The sequence below is a fragment of the Dendrobates tinctorius genome, unplaced genomic scaffold, assembly GCF_039654945.1.
Source record: "Dendrobates tinctorius isolate UK_male_01 unplaced genomic scaffold, ASM3965494v1 ptg000022l, whole genome shotgun sequence".
Lineage (NCBI taxonomy): Eukaryota > Metazoa > Chordata > Amphibia > Anura > Dendrobatidae > Dendrobates > Dendrobates tinctorius.
In genome coordinates, this window is record NW_027361690.1 from 39,290,109 (window position 1) to 39,306,250 (window position 16,142).

At 46.7% G+C, this 16,142-nt stretch overlaps 1 protein-coding gene across 1 annotated transcript in view; it reads left to right on the top strand.

Moving 5' to 3' along the window:
* LOC141084136 (ADAMTS-like protein 5) overlaps positions 1-16,142 on the top strand; it is a 124,833-nt gene that overhangs the window by 45,204 nt on the left and 63,487 nt on the right. The window contains exon 3 of the mRNA XM_073568611.1: positions 4,138-4,301. Coding sequence (XP_073424712.1) covers positions 4,138-4,301 — 164 coding nt within the window. The remainder of the gene's footprint in view (positions 1-4,137; positions 4,302-16,142) is intronic.

Consider the following 16,142-nt stretch of genomic DNA (forward strand, 5'->3'; position numbering starts at 1 on the left):
ACCTCTGGAATGTAATCAAGAGGAAGATGGATAGTCACAAGCCATCAAACGAAGAACTGCTTAAATTTTTGTACTAGAAGTGGCATAAGGTCACCCAAAAGCAGTGTGAAAGACTGATGGAAAGCATGCCAAGACGCATGAAAGCTATGACTAAAAATCATGGTTATTCCACAAAATATTGATTTCTGAACTCTTCCAGAGTTAAAACATTAGTATTGTTTCTAAATGATTATGAACTTGTTTTCTTTGCATTATATGAGGTCTGCAAGCACTGCATTTTTTTTTGTTATTTTGACCATTTTTCATTTTCTGAAAATAAATACAAAATTTAGTGCTTCGAAATCCGAAGACATGTTGTCAGTAGTTTATAGAATAAAAGAGCAATTTATATATATATAGTATCCCAAGTATCCCACAGTTGTTACAGGATTTTGGAATGTTTAGCTTGCAAAAAAAAAGACTGAGATGAGACTCAATAGCTGTCTATAAATATCTCAAGGGCTGTCACATTGTAGAAGGATCATCTTTATTCTCATTTGCACAAGGAAAAACTAGAAGCAATAGGATTAAACTGAATGGGAGGAGACACAGATTAGATATTAGAAAAAACTTTTTGACAGTGAGGGTGATCAATGAGTGGAACAGGCTGCCACGAGAAGTGATGAGTTCTCCTTCCATGGAAGTCTTCAAACAGAGGCTGGACAGACATCTAGGATGATTTAGTAATCTGTCTAGGATGATTTAGTGAATCCTGCTTTGAGCAGGGGGTTGGACCAGATGACCCAGAAGGTCCCTTCCAACGCCACCATTCTATGATTCTTAAATGGACAGGATTTACATTTTTTCTGCTTGCAAGGAAAGGTTCCTGCAGTTGTTGGAGAAGGCAGGGAGCTTCTGACGATGATGCTTCTTAGATTTAGGGGCTGCCTAAAACACAGCAGTGGGGGACCTGAAAAATGGATTGTAATCGGGCATCTTTTTGTAAAGGTTGTATTTTCTGTGCAGCTCCCCTTAGCACTTCCAGATTTGGATTGTAAGTGACTACTAGAGGCACCCGGTTATTTTCTTCTTTAGCTTTGTAATGTAGCAGGTGATCCCTTGACAATCTGGTGGCTCTTGTAATTTGATTTTGAATTGATCTTGGATGGTAGCCCTGATCCAAAAGGGCTTTCTGAGGCGACCAAGGTGTTCATCTCTATGGGTCTGGAACATATACGATTGTATCTGATGGCTTGGCTGTAGACAATAGAGTTTTTTATGTGTTTTGGATGGAAACTGTCCGATTTAAGGTATGTTGGACGGTCGATTGGCTTCTGATACAGAAATGTCTCTATTTTATTGTTCTTTAGCTTACTGACATGTACAAAAAGTTAATTTCAGTGCTGGAGTAGTTGGGTTCATTTATAATGACCACAGACAAGATAATGATCCCCAATTCACATCAGGACTAAAAGATCCCAGGTACTTTCAGCTGCATCACATCTAATGTGGTGTACTTAATTATTTGTACTAAATGTCCAACTGGGGGTCTGTATATGGGTGAGTCCGGGCAAAAACTAAAAACAAGGATGAATTCTCATCACCACACAATAAGATAAAAAAATAATGGTTCTACCTGTGGCAAAACATTTTTGTATCCCTGATCACAGCACCATAGACATGAAATTACTTGTATTGAAAGGCAATTTCAAATCTCAGAGAGACATAAGGGTCTGGGAGTATAAACTCATGACAACCTTTGGCACACTCAGAGCAAGAATGAATGTGTCGCATGAATTTAAGTCTTTTTTCATCAATTAAGAAATTTGCTCCTAAGACCTTGTGGGGGCATCACAACACAGAACCAGACCCCAATCGGAGGATTATAAAACTTTCACACTCCTTATCTATGAACTGTTCCAATATTTATGGCCATAACTGTCCATCACTCTTCAATAATGATAGTTCTGCTTCACATCACTTGTCCTATCTATTGCATTATTTCTGTGCTGTGTTGTGTATAAATATGTGATTCTTCAGATTTTGTATTAGTCTTTGCCTGATGAAGAGACCTGAGTAGTCTCAAAAGCTTGCAATTTGTTACCATCTTTTCAGCTAGCCTTTAAAAGTTATCAACCACTGAGGACTCTCAATTCTGAATATTTTGGTAATACCTAATTGTGCTTAACATAAATTACCTAAACTTTACAAGTCAGTATCACCCAATTGAACAAGATAAATTTAAAAGAGAAAATCTATGTTTTATTCAACACTGTAGACATGATGTTGGTGAGTTTAGCATGCTCAAAATGGTAAATGTTTTTTTCTCCAGTGTAGCTCAGAGAATATAAGATGAACTTTCACTGATTAGGAAAGTAATGAATAGAATGTTTAACAAAATGATGGAAGAGGACAACTCACTGAATAATAACCGCTAATGATTTTTTTTTCTATATTTGAAGCAAAAATATTCCTTATCTATGCATCTTACTTGGGGTTTTATCTATAATAATAAATGCCCTAAGCAACTTCCGGTTGTAACAACTTCCGTCCAGTTGTAACCGGTGACGTCACCGCACACCTCTTTCCATGTTAACCCTCAACACACACACTCCACTCACCTTTCACCATCTCCACTCACGTCCACTCACTCTTTCACTCCACATACGACCCTTTCTCTCACTCCGTCTCTCATACTCACGCCGTCATCGCCGCTGATCCACGATCCCCGACATCATCTTCCGCCGGCGCCATCCTGGATCCAGACGTCCTCCACACCGGCGACATATTCTTGCTACGACGCCATTTTGGATCGGCGAAATCCCGCGATAGTCAAGATGGCGTCGCCGCAAGAACATGTTGCCGGCGTGGACGACGTCGGGATCCAAAATGGCGTCGACGAAATCTCGCGAGTTTTCGCCGACGCCATTTTGGATCCCGACGTCGTCCACGCCGGCGACATGTTCTTGCGGCGACGCCATTTTGGATCTGCGAAATCCCGCGATAGTCAAGATGGCGTCGCCGCAAGAACATGTCGCCGGCGTGGACGACGTCGGGATCCAAAATGGCGTCGACAAAATCTCGCGAGATTTCGTCGACGCCATTTTGGATCCCGACGTCATCCACGCCGGCGACATGTTCTTCCGGCGACGCCATCTTGACTATCGCGGGATTTCACGATACTCAAGATGGCGTCGCCGCAAGAACATGTCGCCGGCGTGGACAACGTCTGGATCCAGGATGGCGCCGGCGGAAGAAGATGTCGGGGATCGTGGAGCAGCGGCGATGACGGCGTGAGTATGAGAGACAGAGTGAGAGAAGGGGTCGTATGTGGAGTGAAAGAGTGAGTGGAGATGGTGAAAGGTGAGAGGAGTGTGTGTTGAGGAGTGTGTGTGTTGAGGGTTAACATGGCAAGAGGTGTGATGCTATCGCATCCTCCCGATGCGATAGCATCGGGCCATAATCTAGTTTTACTATAAAGCACTAAAATGGAGAAGTAACATGAATAGTAATAAAATCACTATGTGGATGACATTACAGCTGGAGATATGGGATCATGATGGACAGTTGAATTGTGCCGTCGCATTCTCTGTTTGCTTTTTAGAATTTCTGGTTGATTGCTTTCTTTACAGATTTGCTATTTTGATGCCTCGTGTCAGTAGAGCATTTGGCTGTTGTTGGTTTTTTTTTACACCACTTACCGTATTCAGATTGTGTGAGACTCGCTTTGTTTCGACTTGCTTTCATTATTTGTCTTTCATTCAGCAAATCCATGTTTTACAAGCTTTGGAAATAAAGGAAACATGTTTTATCACTTGTGATAAATCCGGGCCCTGTCTTTTTGGAGGACTATGTTTTAAGGCTGTGTTATGGAGAAGACAACCTAAGCTCAAGTACATAACATAGTTTATGTAAACGTGATCTGCCTGATAAAGGAACTGTTATGTGCCCGGAGGGCTGATTGCCCCTTAACAAAGTCATTCATGTATAAGTAAGGAAACAGCGGTGGGCAGGAGCCAAAGATATAAATCATGTTTTGGTTCCGTTAGATACTTATGGAGGCCTCCTCATTCCAAAAATTGTTCTAGTCTCTACATTTAATTCCTTAATAGCTTTTATTTTAACAAACTAAATACCAATTTTCCAATATTTTATTAGATTCAGAGGACGCCCATAGAAAGAGGATTTGTCAACTGGTTTGGTCCGGAGCACAGTCCACCTCTGAGGTCCAGTAATGAGTGGAGTTCTTGGCAAAGCTGGTCTCCGTGTTCTCGGACATGTGGAGGGGGAGCTGGAGTACGTACACGTCAATGTATTAGAAGGTAAATATCGTATTTACTCGAGTATAAGCTGACCCGAGTATAAGCTGAGGCCCAGAATTTTGCCACAAAAAACTGGGAAAACTTATTGACTCGAGTATAAGCCTAGGGTGGTAAATGCAGCAGCTACTGGTAAATTTCAAAAATAAAAATACATACCAATAAAAGTAAAATTAATTGAGACATCAGTAGGTTAAATGTTTTTGAATATCCATATTGAATCAGGAACCCCATAAAATGCTCCATACAGTTCATGATGGCCCCATAAGATGCTCCATACAAAATACGTCCCATATAATGCTCCATAAAGTTTATGATGGACCCCATAAGATGCTCCATAGAATAATATGTCCCATATAATGCTGCATAAAAGGTTAATGATGGCCAGATAAGATGCTCCATAGAATAATATGCCCCATATAATGCTGCATAAAAGGTTAATGATGGCCCCATAAATTGTTCATATATAATGCTGCTGCTGCAATTAAAAAAAAAAACAAAAAAAACATAACTCTCGTCACTTGGAGGCCAGGTGATGGTGTCCTGAGCAGGCGGGGACACCGACACGCTATGGGGGGGCCAGTTGCCGCTGGCTCAGTTCCGCGACACTTGCTATATTCACCTGTCCCGGCTCCACCGCCACGCGCCGCTGTGTCTTCTGGCTCTCTTCAGTGACTGTTCAGGCAGAGGGCGAGCACTAACCATGTCATCGCGCCCTCTGACCTAAACGTCACAGCCAGATCACACCGAAGACAGCACAGCTCGGCGGTGGAACGGGGACAGGTGAACACAGCAAGTGCCAGGGGCCTGAGCCAGCGGCAACACCGGTACCTGGCCCCCATGGCGCGCCAGTGTCCCAGCCTGTTCAGGACACCAGCACTTGTCCCGCTGCCAACACCGACCTTCGGCCCTGTCAGCAGCCACCAGGACACAGAGGCTACAGGGGAGTGCGCAGAAGATCCTGAGACGCCGGGTAACTCCACCCTGCATTGGTGAAGAAGTGGGAACCGTGACTTGTGTGTAAGCCGAGGGGGCTCTTTTTCAGCCCAATGGGCTGAAAAACTCGGTTTATGCACGAGTATATACGGTACTTACAGATAGACAAAGTTACCTTCATTGAGTTGCAGATTGTATTTGAATTTAACTGGAATTTCTACCAAGAAACAACTTATTAACAGGAATAGTTTTGTAAAGAGCTTTCAAAGATTATGATGCTCTGAGGTAGTTAACATTTTAACAAAAAAATAAATAAAAATCATAATAACAGCAATGCTAACATGAAGAAGTGAAGACCACAAATGATTAAAATTTCACTTTATATAATATTATTCAAATCTTTGTAAGGAAACTACCATCATTACCCTTTCTGCAGTATTCTGCACATTTGTAATGTCTGTGTAGTGTAGAAACATTTCCTGCCACCCATTTCCCTTTGAAAAGCTCTTGATGATGGATTTATTATTATGTGTTCTTGTTTAAATGGGAACTGTATTTTCAGCAAACTTTCCACAAATCAATACAGGCAAATTTAAGAAACTGTGTAATATACTGTTAGGTCCATATATATTTGGACAGAGACAACATTTTTCTAATTTTGGTCCTAGACATTACCACAATGAATTTTAAACAAAACAATTCAGATGCAGTTGAAGTTCAGACTTTCAGCTTTCATTTGAGGGTATCCACATTAAAATTGGATGAAGAGTTTAGAAGTTTCAGCTCAGTAAAAGTCAGTAAAATAAATGTTACGGAAAAATGTCTGATCCTTCACTACCACCACAATCATCTGGCAGATGGCTCCCATAAATATTAGTCTGTAATGTGTATGGGAACCATAAGCCAGCGTCTTTTCCAGCAGGTACTCTCAGTAACCCGCCTGAAAAAGTATTAGATAAATGTTAAAAAGAATGAACACATGTATTGCAATGTAATAGTGACTTACTGTGCATAAAGGGGGTGTACACAACTCTTGACCAAAATGTTTGGCTCCCATAAAATAATAAAGATTATACTTGCCTCCCATGCTGGCACCGTTCCTGCGGTGTCAGCACTTGCTTTCTCCTGGGCTGTGATACGGTGTTGTGACGTCAGCGCCCAATCAGCACTGCAGTCACCATCTTCTCCTTCAGACAAATCGAACATGAAGAGGAAGTCTGGTCTGCAGCTGATCTACTGCCTCCTCATGTTTGATTTGTCCAAAGGTGGGGAAAGTGACACCAGCGCTGATTGGGTGCCGGTGTCTCATGTCACAACAACATCATGGGAGCCCCGGGGAGAACGAGTGCCGACACTGTGGGAAAGGCACGGGAGGTGAGTATAAGCTTTATTATTTTATCGGGGCCAAGCGAGGGTTATACGACAAGAAGTTGTACAAGTAGTGGACAACTTATTTCAGTCTTTTCAGCTTCTTTTAACTTCTTCAGGTTTCCAAAGATGCACAGCGGTTAAAATAAAAAGGGACCTGACCAACCACCAAGTGGCTTACAGTTGGAAGCCACTTACTAGTTTGCTCAATACAAGTACTGTATATGTATATACAGTTAGGTCCATATATATTTGGACAGAGACAACATTTTTCTAATTTTGGTTCTAGACATTACCATAATGAATTTTAAACAAAACATTTCAGATGCAGTTGAAGTTCAGACTTTCAGCTTTCATTTGAGGGTATCCACATTAAAATTGGATGAAGGGTTTAGGAGTTTCAGCTCCTTAACATGTGCCACCCTGTTTTTAAAGGGACCAAAAGTAATTGGACAATTGACTCCAAGGCTATTTCATGGACAGGTGTGGGCAATCCCTTCGTTATGTCATTCTCAATTAAGCAGATAAAAGGCCTGGAGTTGATTTGAGGTGTGGTGCTTGCATTTGGGAGGATTTGCTGTGAAGGAACCACGCGATGAAAGGAGCTCTCCATGCAGGTGAAACAAGCAATTCTTAAGCTGCAAAAACAGAAAAAAACATCCGAGAAATTGCTACAACCTTAGGAGTGGCAAAATCATGAGAAAGAAAGAAAGCACTGGTGAACTCATCAATGCAAAAAGACCTGGGCGCCCACGGAAGACAACAGTGGTGGATGATCGCATAATGTCCATGGTGAAGAGAAACCCCTTCACAACAGCCAACCAAGTGAACAACACTCTCCAGGAGGTAGGCGTATCAATATCCAAATCTACCATAAAGAAAAGACTACATGAAAGTAAATACAGAGGGTTCACTGCACGGTGCAAGCCACTCATAAGCATCAAGAATAAAAAGACTAGACTGGACTTAGCTAAAAAACATCTAAAAAAGCCAGCACAGTTCTGGAAGAACATTCTTTGGACAGATGAAACCAAGATCAACCTCTACCAGAATGATGGAATGAGAAAAGTATGGCGAAGGAATGGTACAGCTCATGATCCAAAGCATACCACATCATCTGTAAAACACGGCGGAGGCAGTGTGATGGCTTGGGCATGCATGACTGCCAGTGGCACTGGGTCACTAGTGTTTAATGATGATGTGATACAGGACAGAAGCAGCCAAATGAATTCTGAGGTATTCAGAGCCATACTGTGTGCTCAGATCCAGTCAAATGCAGCCAAACGGATTGATCGTCGTTTCATACTACAGATGGACAATGACCTAAAGCATAAAGCCAAAGAAACCCAGGAGTTTATTAAAGAAAAGAAGTGGAATAGTCTTGAATGGCCAAGTCAGTCACCTGATCTCCACCCAATTGAGCATGCATTTCACTTGTTAAAGACTAAACTTCAGACAGAAAGGCCCACAAACAGCAACTGAAAACCACCACAGTGAAGGCCTGGCAGAGCATCAAAAAGAAGGAAACAGAGCGTCTGGTGATGTCCATGTGTTCAAGACTTCAGGCAGTCATTGCCAACAAAGGGTTTTCAACCAAGTTCTAGAAATGAACATTTTATTTACAATTATTTAATCTGTCCAATTACTTTTGGTCCCTTTTAAAAACAGGGTGGCACATGTTAAGGAGTTGAAACTCCTAAACACTTCATCCAATTTTAATGTGGATACCCTCAAATGAAAGCTGAAAGTCTGAACTTCAACTGCATCTGAATTTTTTTGTTTAAAATTCATTGTGGTAATGTCTAGAACCAAAATTAGAAAAATGTTGTCTCTGTCCAAATACATATGGACCTAACTATCTTGTTAGAGAACTCTGCTTCTTTTCCCACTAAGACACTTCTTTCCCTACCCCTGCCTCCTGTAGTCATTATCCGTTCTGGATAATAAAAAAAAACAAAAACACAGTTGAAATCCTTTGAGCAAGAGGACTACCAGTACAGTGATAAGAAGAGGGGAGTAGAAGTGAGGAGAGGGAGAGAAAACAGGCATATGGAGACACAAAGATTGTGCTGGTCTTTCTAACAAGTCTTTTACATCACTACAGTGATGAATTCATATCTCCACTAATCTACTGATATATAAACAAATAGAGAGCTACAGTATGTAATGCCAGTAAAAAACAAATTTTATTTTGAATTACCATACATTAAAATTGTATATAACACTAATGATTACAAAGTGACTGCATACCAAGCGGGGAGAACCAACACACTTAAAGTAATCAGATAATACAGGTGCCTACACAATGCAGTATAAATAGAGCCTCTAATGTGTGACAAGTAATAAAGGGATATATTGTTCCATATAAAATTCATAGGCTACTAATGCAAAGTAAAAAAGGCAACACTTACATGAGTAAAGCAATTTTGTGTGATGTCCATGCCGCCTCAACGCACGTTTCGCTTCTTGTCCTGACGAAGAAGCGAAACATGCGTTGGGGCGGAAGGCAGACCACACATACCAATTGCATTACTCAAATAAGTGTTGCGTTTTTTACTTTGCATTAGTAGCCTATGAATTTTTTATGGAACAATATATCCCTTTATTACTCGTCACACATTAGGTACTCCATTTATACTGCATTGTGCAGGCACCTGTATTATCTGATTACTTTAAGTGTGTTGGATCTCCCCGCTTGGTACAGTATGCAGTCACCTTGTATTCATTAGTGTTCTATACAATTTTAATCTAATTCAAAATAAAATTTGTTTTTTATTGGCATTATATAAACTGCAGCTCTCTATTTGTTTATATATCTAATTTAGTGTATGTGCCTTCTACTTTACTCATGGGTTTATTTTTGTAGTTATCACTAATCTACTGATGAACAATTTCATTCATTTTGCTGTTTCTTGTCTCTGTGTGCTAAAGGAAATAAAGAGCAAGAATACCTCTCTGTGTACTGTACTGTAAATGTGAGAGTTCATACCCACTATTCTCCTCTTAAAAGCTCCCAGCCAATAGCGAATTCGTGAAACAGAGTCCACAGAGGGGGAAACTGGTAAAAATTCAGATTACAGTGTCCAGAAATAGTGTATCTCCTCATGTCAGAACTGTTTATTCTGAAAAGTTACTTAAAAGTATAGTTACCCTTTAGCAAACAGTTGAAATAATAGTAATCAGGATATTGGGGCATTAATGTTGTAATGAAAACTACTATCCTGGTCTTTGCTTTCACACATGTTATAATAGGATCACATATTAATCAGCTTCTTGAACGCTTTCCACGTGATGAAAATGAACAAACCTTAAAATAAACTGAAAACTAAGTGCAAACCGCAAAAAGGTCATAAGAACACATAACTGTTATAGGCGCTTATTTTCTCCTTCGTCTCATTGGGGGACACAGAGACTGTGGGTGTGTGCTTCTGCCGTCTGGAGGCTGACACTAAGTATACAAAAAAAGAGTTAGCTCCTCCTCCGCCGCATACACCCTCGCCCCCAGACCGGGCGTAACTCAGTTTTTTGCTTAGTGTCTGATGGAGGCACACGCAGTCTGGAGCTCCAGACTAGATTTTTTTTTTTTTTTTTTGTTTTTGGTCTCTTTCTATGAAGATAAGATAGGGGCGACGGATCCTATAGAGAGGGTCCGATCTCCCCAAATCATCAATGGGCGACCACGTGTGAGTAGCCCTCCACGTGTTTTCTCTCCCGCACCGAGGGACACATCTGGGACTTTTCCCCAGACAACCATTTTTCTTTGTTATTTTTCTAAAGAGGTGGCAACGCATCCTGATAAGAGGATTCGGTTCCCCATGAACCCCAGCGGGCGAGCACGTGTGAGTGATCCTCCACGTTGTTACTCTCCTGCAACGTGGGAATGCATTAATGCCCCGACCACCCCTAGGTAGGACACCAGGGGTGGTCCTGGAGGCGCAGGTGAGCCAAGGGAGCGAAGCGTCGAAGACTGGTGCAGTAGCCTCCCCCTCCCGGTCAGGTCGGGCTGGCAGGGATGGGGTTGAGAGCACCACAAGCCCACGGCGCAGAAGCCACAGGGGGGAGGCCCGGCTCACCTCTCTTGTTGATGGGCGTGGAGTGTAGCCAGAGCCCCGTCGGCGGCCGCGCTGTGTGGTGAGGCCCGAGCCGCCCGCCCGCCGGCCGACTTCCGGGGGTAGCCGGAAGCCCCGCCCACTAACTTCCGGGGGCGGAGAGCGGCAGGCGCGCTCAGTTACCGGGGAGCTCCCGCCCTCCTCCCTCGAACGCCGCACGTGTAGTGCGGCCAGCGGCGGCCGCGGTCCCCGCTGTATGGGGAGGTCCGGAGTTCCGCGCGCCCGCCCGCCGACTTCCGGGGGTAGCCGGAAGTCCCGCCCACTAACTTCCGGGGGCGGAGAGCGGCGGGCGCGCACAGACACCGGGGAGCTCCGCCCCCCTCCCTCTCATTTCCTCGCAAAGTGCGGCTGGAAGCCGCCGCCTATCTCCCGGAGTGCGCCGCAAGTGCCCCGGCGAGTAACGCCGCACGCCCCGTGGAAGAGACGCAAGGTGGACATTACCGGTGGGTGAGTGCAACCCCGTTTCGAGTGCCGCACTAGTGGTCAAGGAAAGGGTTATCCTCCTCCTACCCTACCCTGCAATATGTCTGGCAAAGGGAAAGCTCATTCTTTCCTATATGCTGTTTGCGTTTCCTGTGGGGTCAGGCTGCCTAAGGCGCAGCCAGATAAATTTTGTGAAGCCTGCGAGTCGGAGCGAGCCCAGGAGCCCCCCATTGTTGCAGAGCCCAGAAGTCAGGACCCCCCAGAATGGGTGGTGTCTTTATCACACTCTATGATGTCCCTTACAAGGGCAATTGAGTCTCTTCGAGGCCCGGGCAGGGACAAGGATGGTGGTCTGCCAGCGGAAGACAGCTCGTCCACGTCTCAGGACCCTCCGACCGTTAGAGGCCGCTCCAGCACCAGACAAGCTCTTAGCAAAAGAGCTCGTTCCCCGTCGGCCGGACCCTCTGGGGTTTCGGCGGCGGGTATTAGGGCATCTCGTTCCCCGTCGCCGAGCTCGGGAAGCGAGCAGGATGAGGGCGAGGAGGAGGGAGAGGAGGCCTGGAATCCAGAAAGCCTGGGATACCAAGACTCGGTGGACAGCCTCATTGAGGCAGTCAACCAGACTTTAGAGATCGAGGACGATGTGTCCACGGCCTCAGGTCACAAGGTCTCCTTCAAGAAGACCAGGCGACCGCATAGAAGGTTTGCCACACATCCGGAGTTCGAGGAGCTAGTCCAGAAACATAGGGAACACCCGGATAAGCGTTTTGCAATGCAAAAAGCGCTGCAAGCGAAGTATCCGTTTCCTCCTGAACTCCATAAAGGATGGGTGGAGTCGCCAGTAGTGGACCCACCGGTATCACGTTTAGCGTCAAGATCACTATTGTCGATACCCAGCGGTTCTTCTATCAAGGACCCAACTGATCGCCTTATAGAGGGGCTTGCCCGCTCAGTGTATGAGGCAGCGGGGTCGGCCCTGGCCCCCTCCTTTGCGGCTACTTGGGTGGCTAAGGCCATGGTTTCATGGGCAGACGCTCTGCATAATGCCCTCCAGGACAGAGATCTGCCTGCGGAGGTCTTGGAGGTTACAAATCAGATATCAGGGGCAAGTGATTTTCTCGTCAGCGCCTCTCTGGACGCGGCCGAGTGTTCTGCTGTGGCAGCAGCAAATGCAATCGCCGTTAGGCGAGCATTATGGCTGAGATTATGGAAAGCGGATTCTATCTCCAAAAAATCCTTGACCTCATTGCCTTTTCAGGGCAATCGGTTGTTCGGTGAGAAGCTTGATAAGCTTATCTCAGAAGCCACGGGGGGGAGGAGTAGTTTCCTCCCGCAGCAGAGGACTTGGCCAGCATTCAGGCAGACACAGAGGCGTTTTCGGCCCTTTCGTAACCCCTGGAGGGGGACTTCGGCCAGAGCATCCACCTCCGCAAATGATGGTCAGATTAGGGAAAGGCAAATCTCTTACAGAGCCAATCCGCTGGGCAGAGGCCGAGGCCGTTTGCCCAGAACGAGGGGGGCCAGATCCCAAAAGCCTCCAGCAAAATGACTCGAGGCGCTTCGTACCTACGGACGACAGGGTGGGCGGACGCCTACTAAAGTTCAGCCACGTTTGGGTCGCAGTGGCACGCGACGCCTGGGTGGCAGAACTGATATCGTCCGGGTACAAGATAGAGTTTGTCGGACTCCCGCCACGGCGATTCTTTCATTCCCGGTTTTCCGGAACAGGATCGCAGGCAGAGGGTTTGTTACAGGCCATAATGACGCTACAGCGCAACGGGGTCATTGTCCCAGTGCCGAAAAGCGAAGAGGCACAAGGTTTTTACTCCAACCTGTTTTCGGTCCCCAAAAGAGACGGGACAGTAAGGCCAGTACTAGATCTAAAAATCCTGAACAAATTCATCAGAGTCAGGCGGTTCCGGATGGAATCCCTCTGTTCGGTCATTGCAGCCATGGATCCAGGGGAGTTCCTGGCCTCGATCGATGTGCAGGATGCATATCTGCACATTCCAATTTTTCCTCCACACCAGAGGTTCCTGCGTTTTGCGATCGGAGGGCGACATTTTCAATTTGTTGCTCTGCCTTTCGGTCTGGCCACTGCTCCCAGAGTCTTTACGAAGATAATGGCGGTGGTTATGGCCATCCTGCATGCTCGGGGCATAACGGTACTACCTTACCTGGACGACCTGTTGGTAAAGGGGCCGTCGTTTCAGGCGTGCCAGGAGAATGTCAGTATCACGCTGGATACCCTGGCCCGTCTAGGCTGGTTAATCAATCGGAGCAAGTCGTCCTTGGTTCCAGCCCAAAGAATCGTGTTCCTAGGCATGATTTTCGATACCTCCCGGGGGCTGGTGATCCTCCCTCAGGACAAGGCGCAAAAAATCAATCAAGGAGTACGCAACCTTCTGCAGCCGGGCACCAGACCCATCCGGTACGGCATGAGTGTGTTGGGCAGAATGGTGGCGGCGATGGAGGCAATCCCGTTTGCCCAGTTCCATCTCCGTCCGCTTCAGCATGCGCTCTGGTCTGCATGGGACCGGAGGCTGCTTTCTCTCAGTCATCGGTGCAAGTTGTCTCCGCTGGTCCGACATTCACTCCGGTGGTGGACTCGCGACTCGTCCCTGGTCCAGGGGAAACCTTTTCCCCCGGAGCAGTGGTTAGTGGTGACGACCGATGCAAGCCTGCATGGTTGGGGAGCAGTTTTCCAGAGTCACACAGCCCAGGGGCGGTGGTCCAGTCAGGAGATAATTCTCCCGATCAACATTCTGGAGATACGGGCAATACGATTGGCCCTGCAACATTTCCAGTGTTTTCTGAGACACCGGCCGGTGCGCATTCAGTCGGACAATGCTACAGCAGTAGCATATGTCAACCATCAAGGGGGCACGCGCAGCCAGGCAGCCATGCGCGAGGTCGGGCTGGTACTGCGTTGGGCAGAGAAGAACCGCGTGGTAATTTCAGCGGTGCACATTCCGGGAGTCGAAAACTGGGCGGCAGATTTCCTCAGCCGACAGAGGGTCGCGGCAGGGGAATGGTCCCTGCACCCCGAGGTTTTTCAACAGATCTGCCAACGGTGGGGGACTCCGGACGTGGACCTTATGGCATCCAGAGAGAACGCCAAAGTACAAAGGTTCGTCGCTCGATCCCTCGACCCACAGGCAATCGCAGCAGACGCTCTGGTGCTTCCGTGGAGCCAGTTTCGTCTCCCGTACTTGTTCCCCCCGCTACCTCTCCTTCCAAGAGTCATCAGGAAGTTAAGGAGAGAGAAGGTTCCAGCAATTCTGCTGGCCCCAGACTGGCCTCGGCGGGCCTGGTATGCAGATCTGGTTCAGCTAGTGGTGGACGTACCCTGGCGTCTCCCAGATCGCCCGGACTTGCTGTCCCAAGGGCCGATCTACCATCCGAACTTAGGGGCCCTGTGTTTGACGGCGTGGCCATTGAATCTTGGCTGTTAACACAGGCAGGATTCAGGCGCGATGTGGTAGCCACGATGGTGAGTGCCCGAAAGCCTTCCTCGGCGAGAGTATATCATCGGACTTGGGAAGTTTTTTTCCGTTGGTGTAGGGATCGCGGAGTGGCTCCTCTGGTTTTTTCGATCCCCAACGTACTGGCTTTTCTGCAGGCAGGGCTGGACGCAGGATTGGCTCCGAGTTCGCTCAGAACGCAGATCTCGGCTCTGTCGGTGCTTTTCCAACGAAAGGTCGCTTCGGTCTGGCAGGTTAGGACGTTTATGCAGGGGGTCGCACATTTAGTACCCCCCTATAAGGCGCCGACGGAATCATGGGACCTGAACTTGGTGCTCAGGGCCCTTCAAGAGGCTCCTTTCGAACCGTTACAAGAGGTTTCCTTACCTTACCTGTCCAGGAAGGTCGTTTTTCTGGTAGCTATTACGTCTATTAGACGGGTTTCGGAATTGGCGGCTTTATCTTGTAAACCGCCGTTCCTGACCTTTTATAAGGATAAGGTAGTTTTAAGGCCAGCTCCTCCCTTCTTGCCGAAGGTTGTCTCTGCATTCCATATCAACGAAGACATTGTCTTACCCTCGTTTTGCCCGGCACCGGTGCACAGGGTAGAAAAGGCATTGCACACCTTGGATCTGGTAAGAGCTCTTAGGAGGTATGTGACAAGGACAGCTCCTTTCCGCCGGACAGACTCTCTATTCGTGATCCCAGAAGGGCGGCGGAAGGGGCTCGCTGCGTCCAAAGCGACTTTGGCCAGATGGGTTCGCCTGACGATCCAAGAATCTTATGAAATTAGTGGCACGCCGGTTCCGGCAGGGATCAAGGCACACTCGGCTCGAGCAGTGGGTGCCTCATGGGCACTGCGACACCAAGCTTCAGCGGAACAGGTGTACAAAGCAGCTACCTGGTCCAGCTTGCATACGTTTGTCAAACATTATAACGTACATACCCAGGCATCCTCGGATGCATGCCTGGGAAGAAAGATTCTCCAGGCAGCAGTTGCGCACCTCTAATCAGGGGCGCAAAATAGCATGGATTGGGTGAGCTAAGATCCCGCCCAGGGACTGCTTTAGAACGTCCCACAGTCTCTGTGTCCCCCAATGAGACGAAGGAGAAACATGGATTTTTGTGAGTACTCACCGTAAAATCCTTTTCTCCGAGACGCTCATTGGGGGACACAGCACCCACCCTACTAGCCAGTTGGCTTTTGCTTATTTTGAGTTATACAAATCCTTATGTAAGGATCAGGGTGGTCCCTTTTCCAGACGTATAATTTCTTGCCTGAATTTAAGGCGCGTTCTCCTACTGCTTATGCACTAAACTGAGTTACGCCCGGTCTGGGGGCGAGGGTGTATGCGGCGGAGGAGGAGCTAACTCTTTTTTTGTATACTTAGTGTCAGCCTCCAGACGGCAGAAGCACACACCCACAGTCTCTGTGTCCCCCAATGAGCGTCTCGGAGAAAAGGATTTTACGGTGAGTACTCACAAAAATCCATGTTTATAGACCCAAAGTCGGTATGTGAGGGCAGTAACGGAAGTTATCCAGT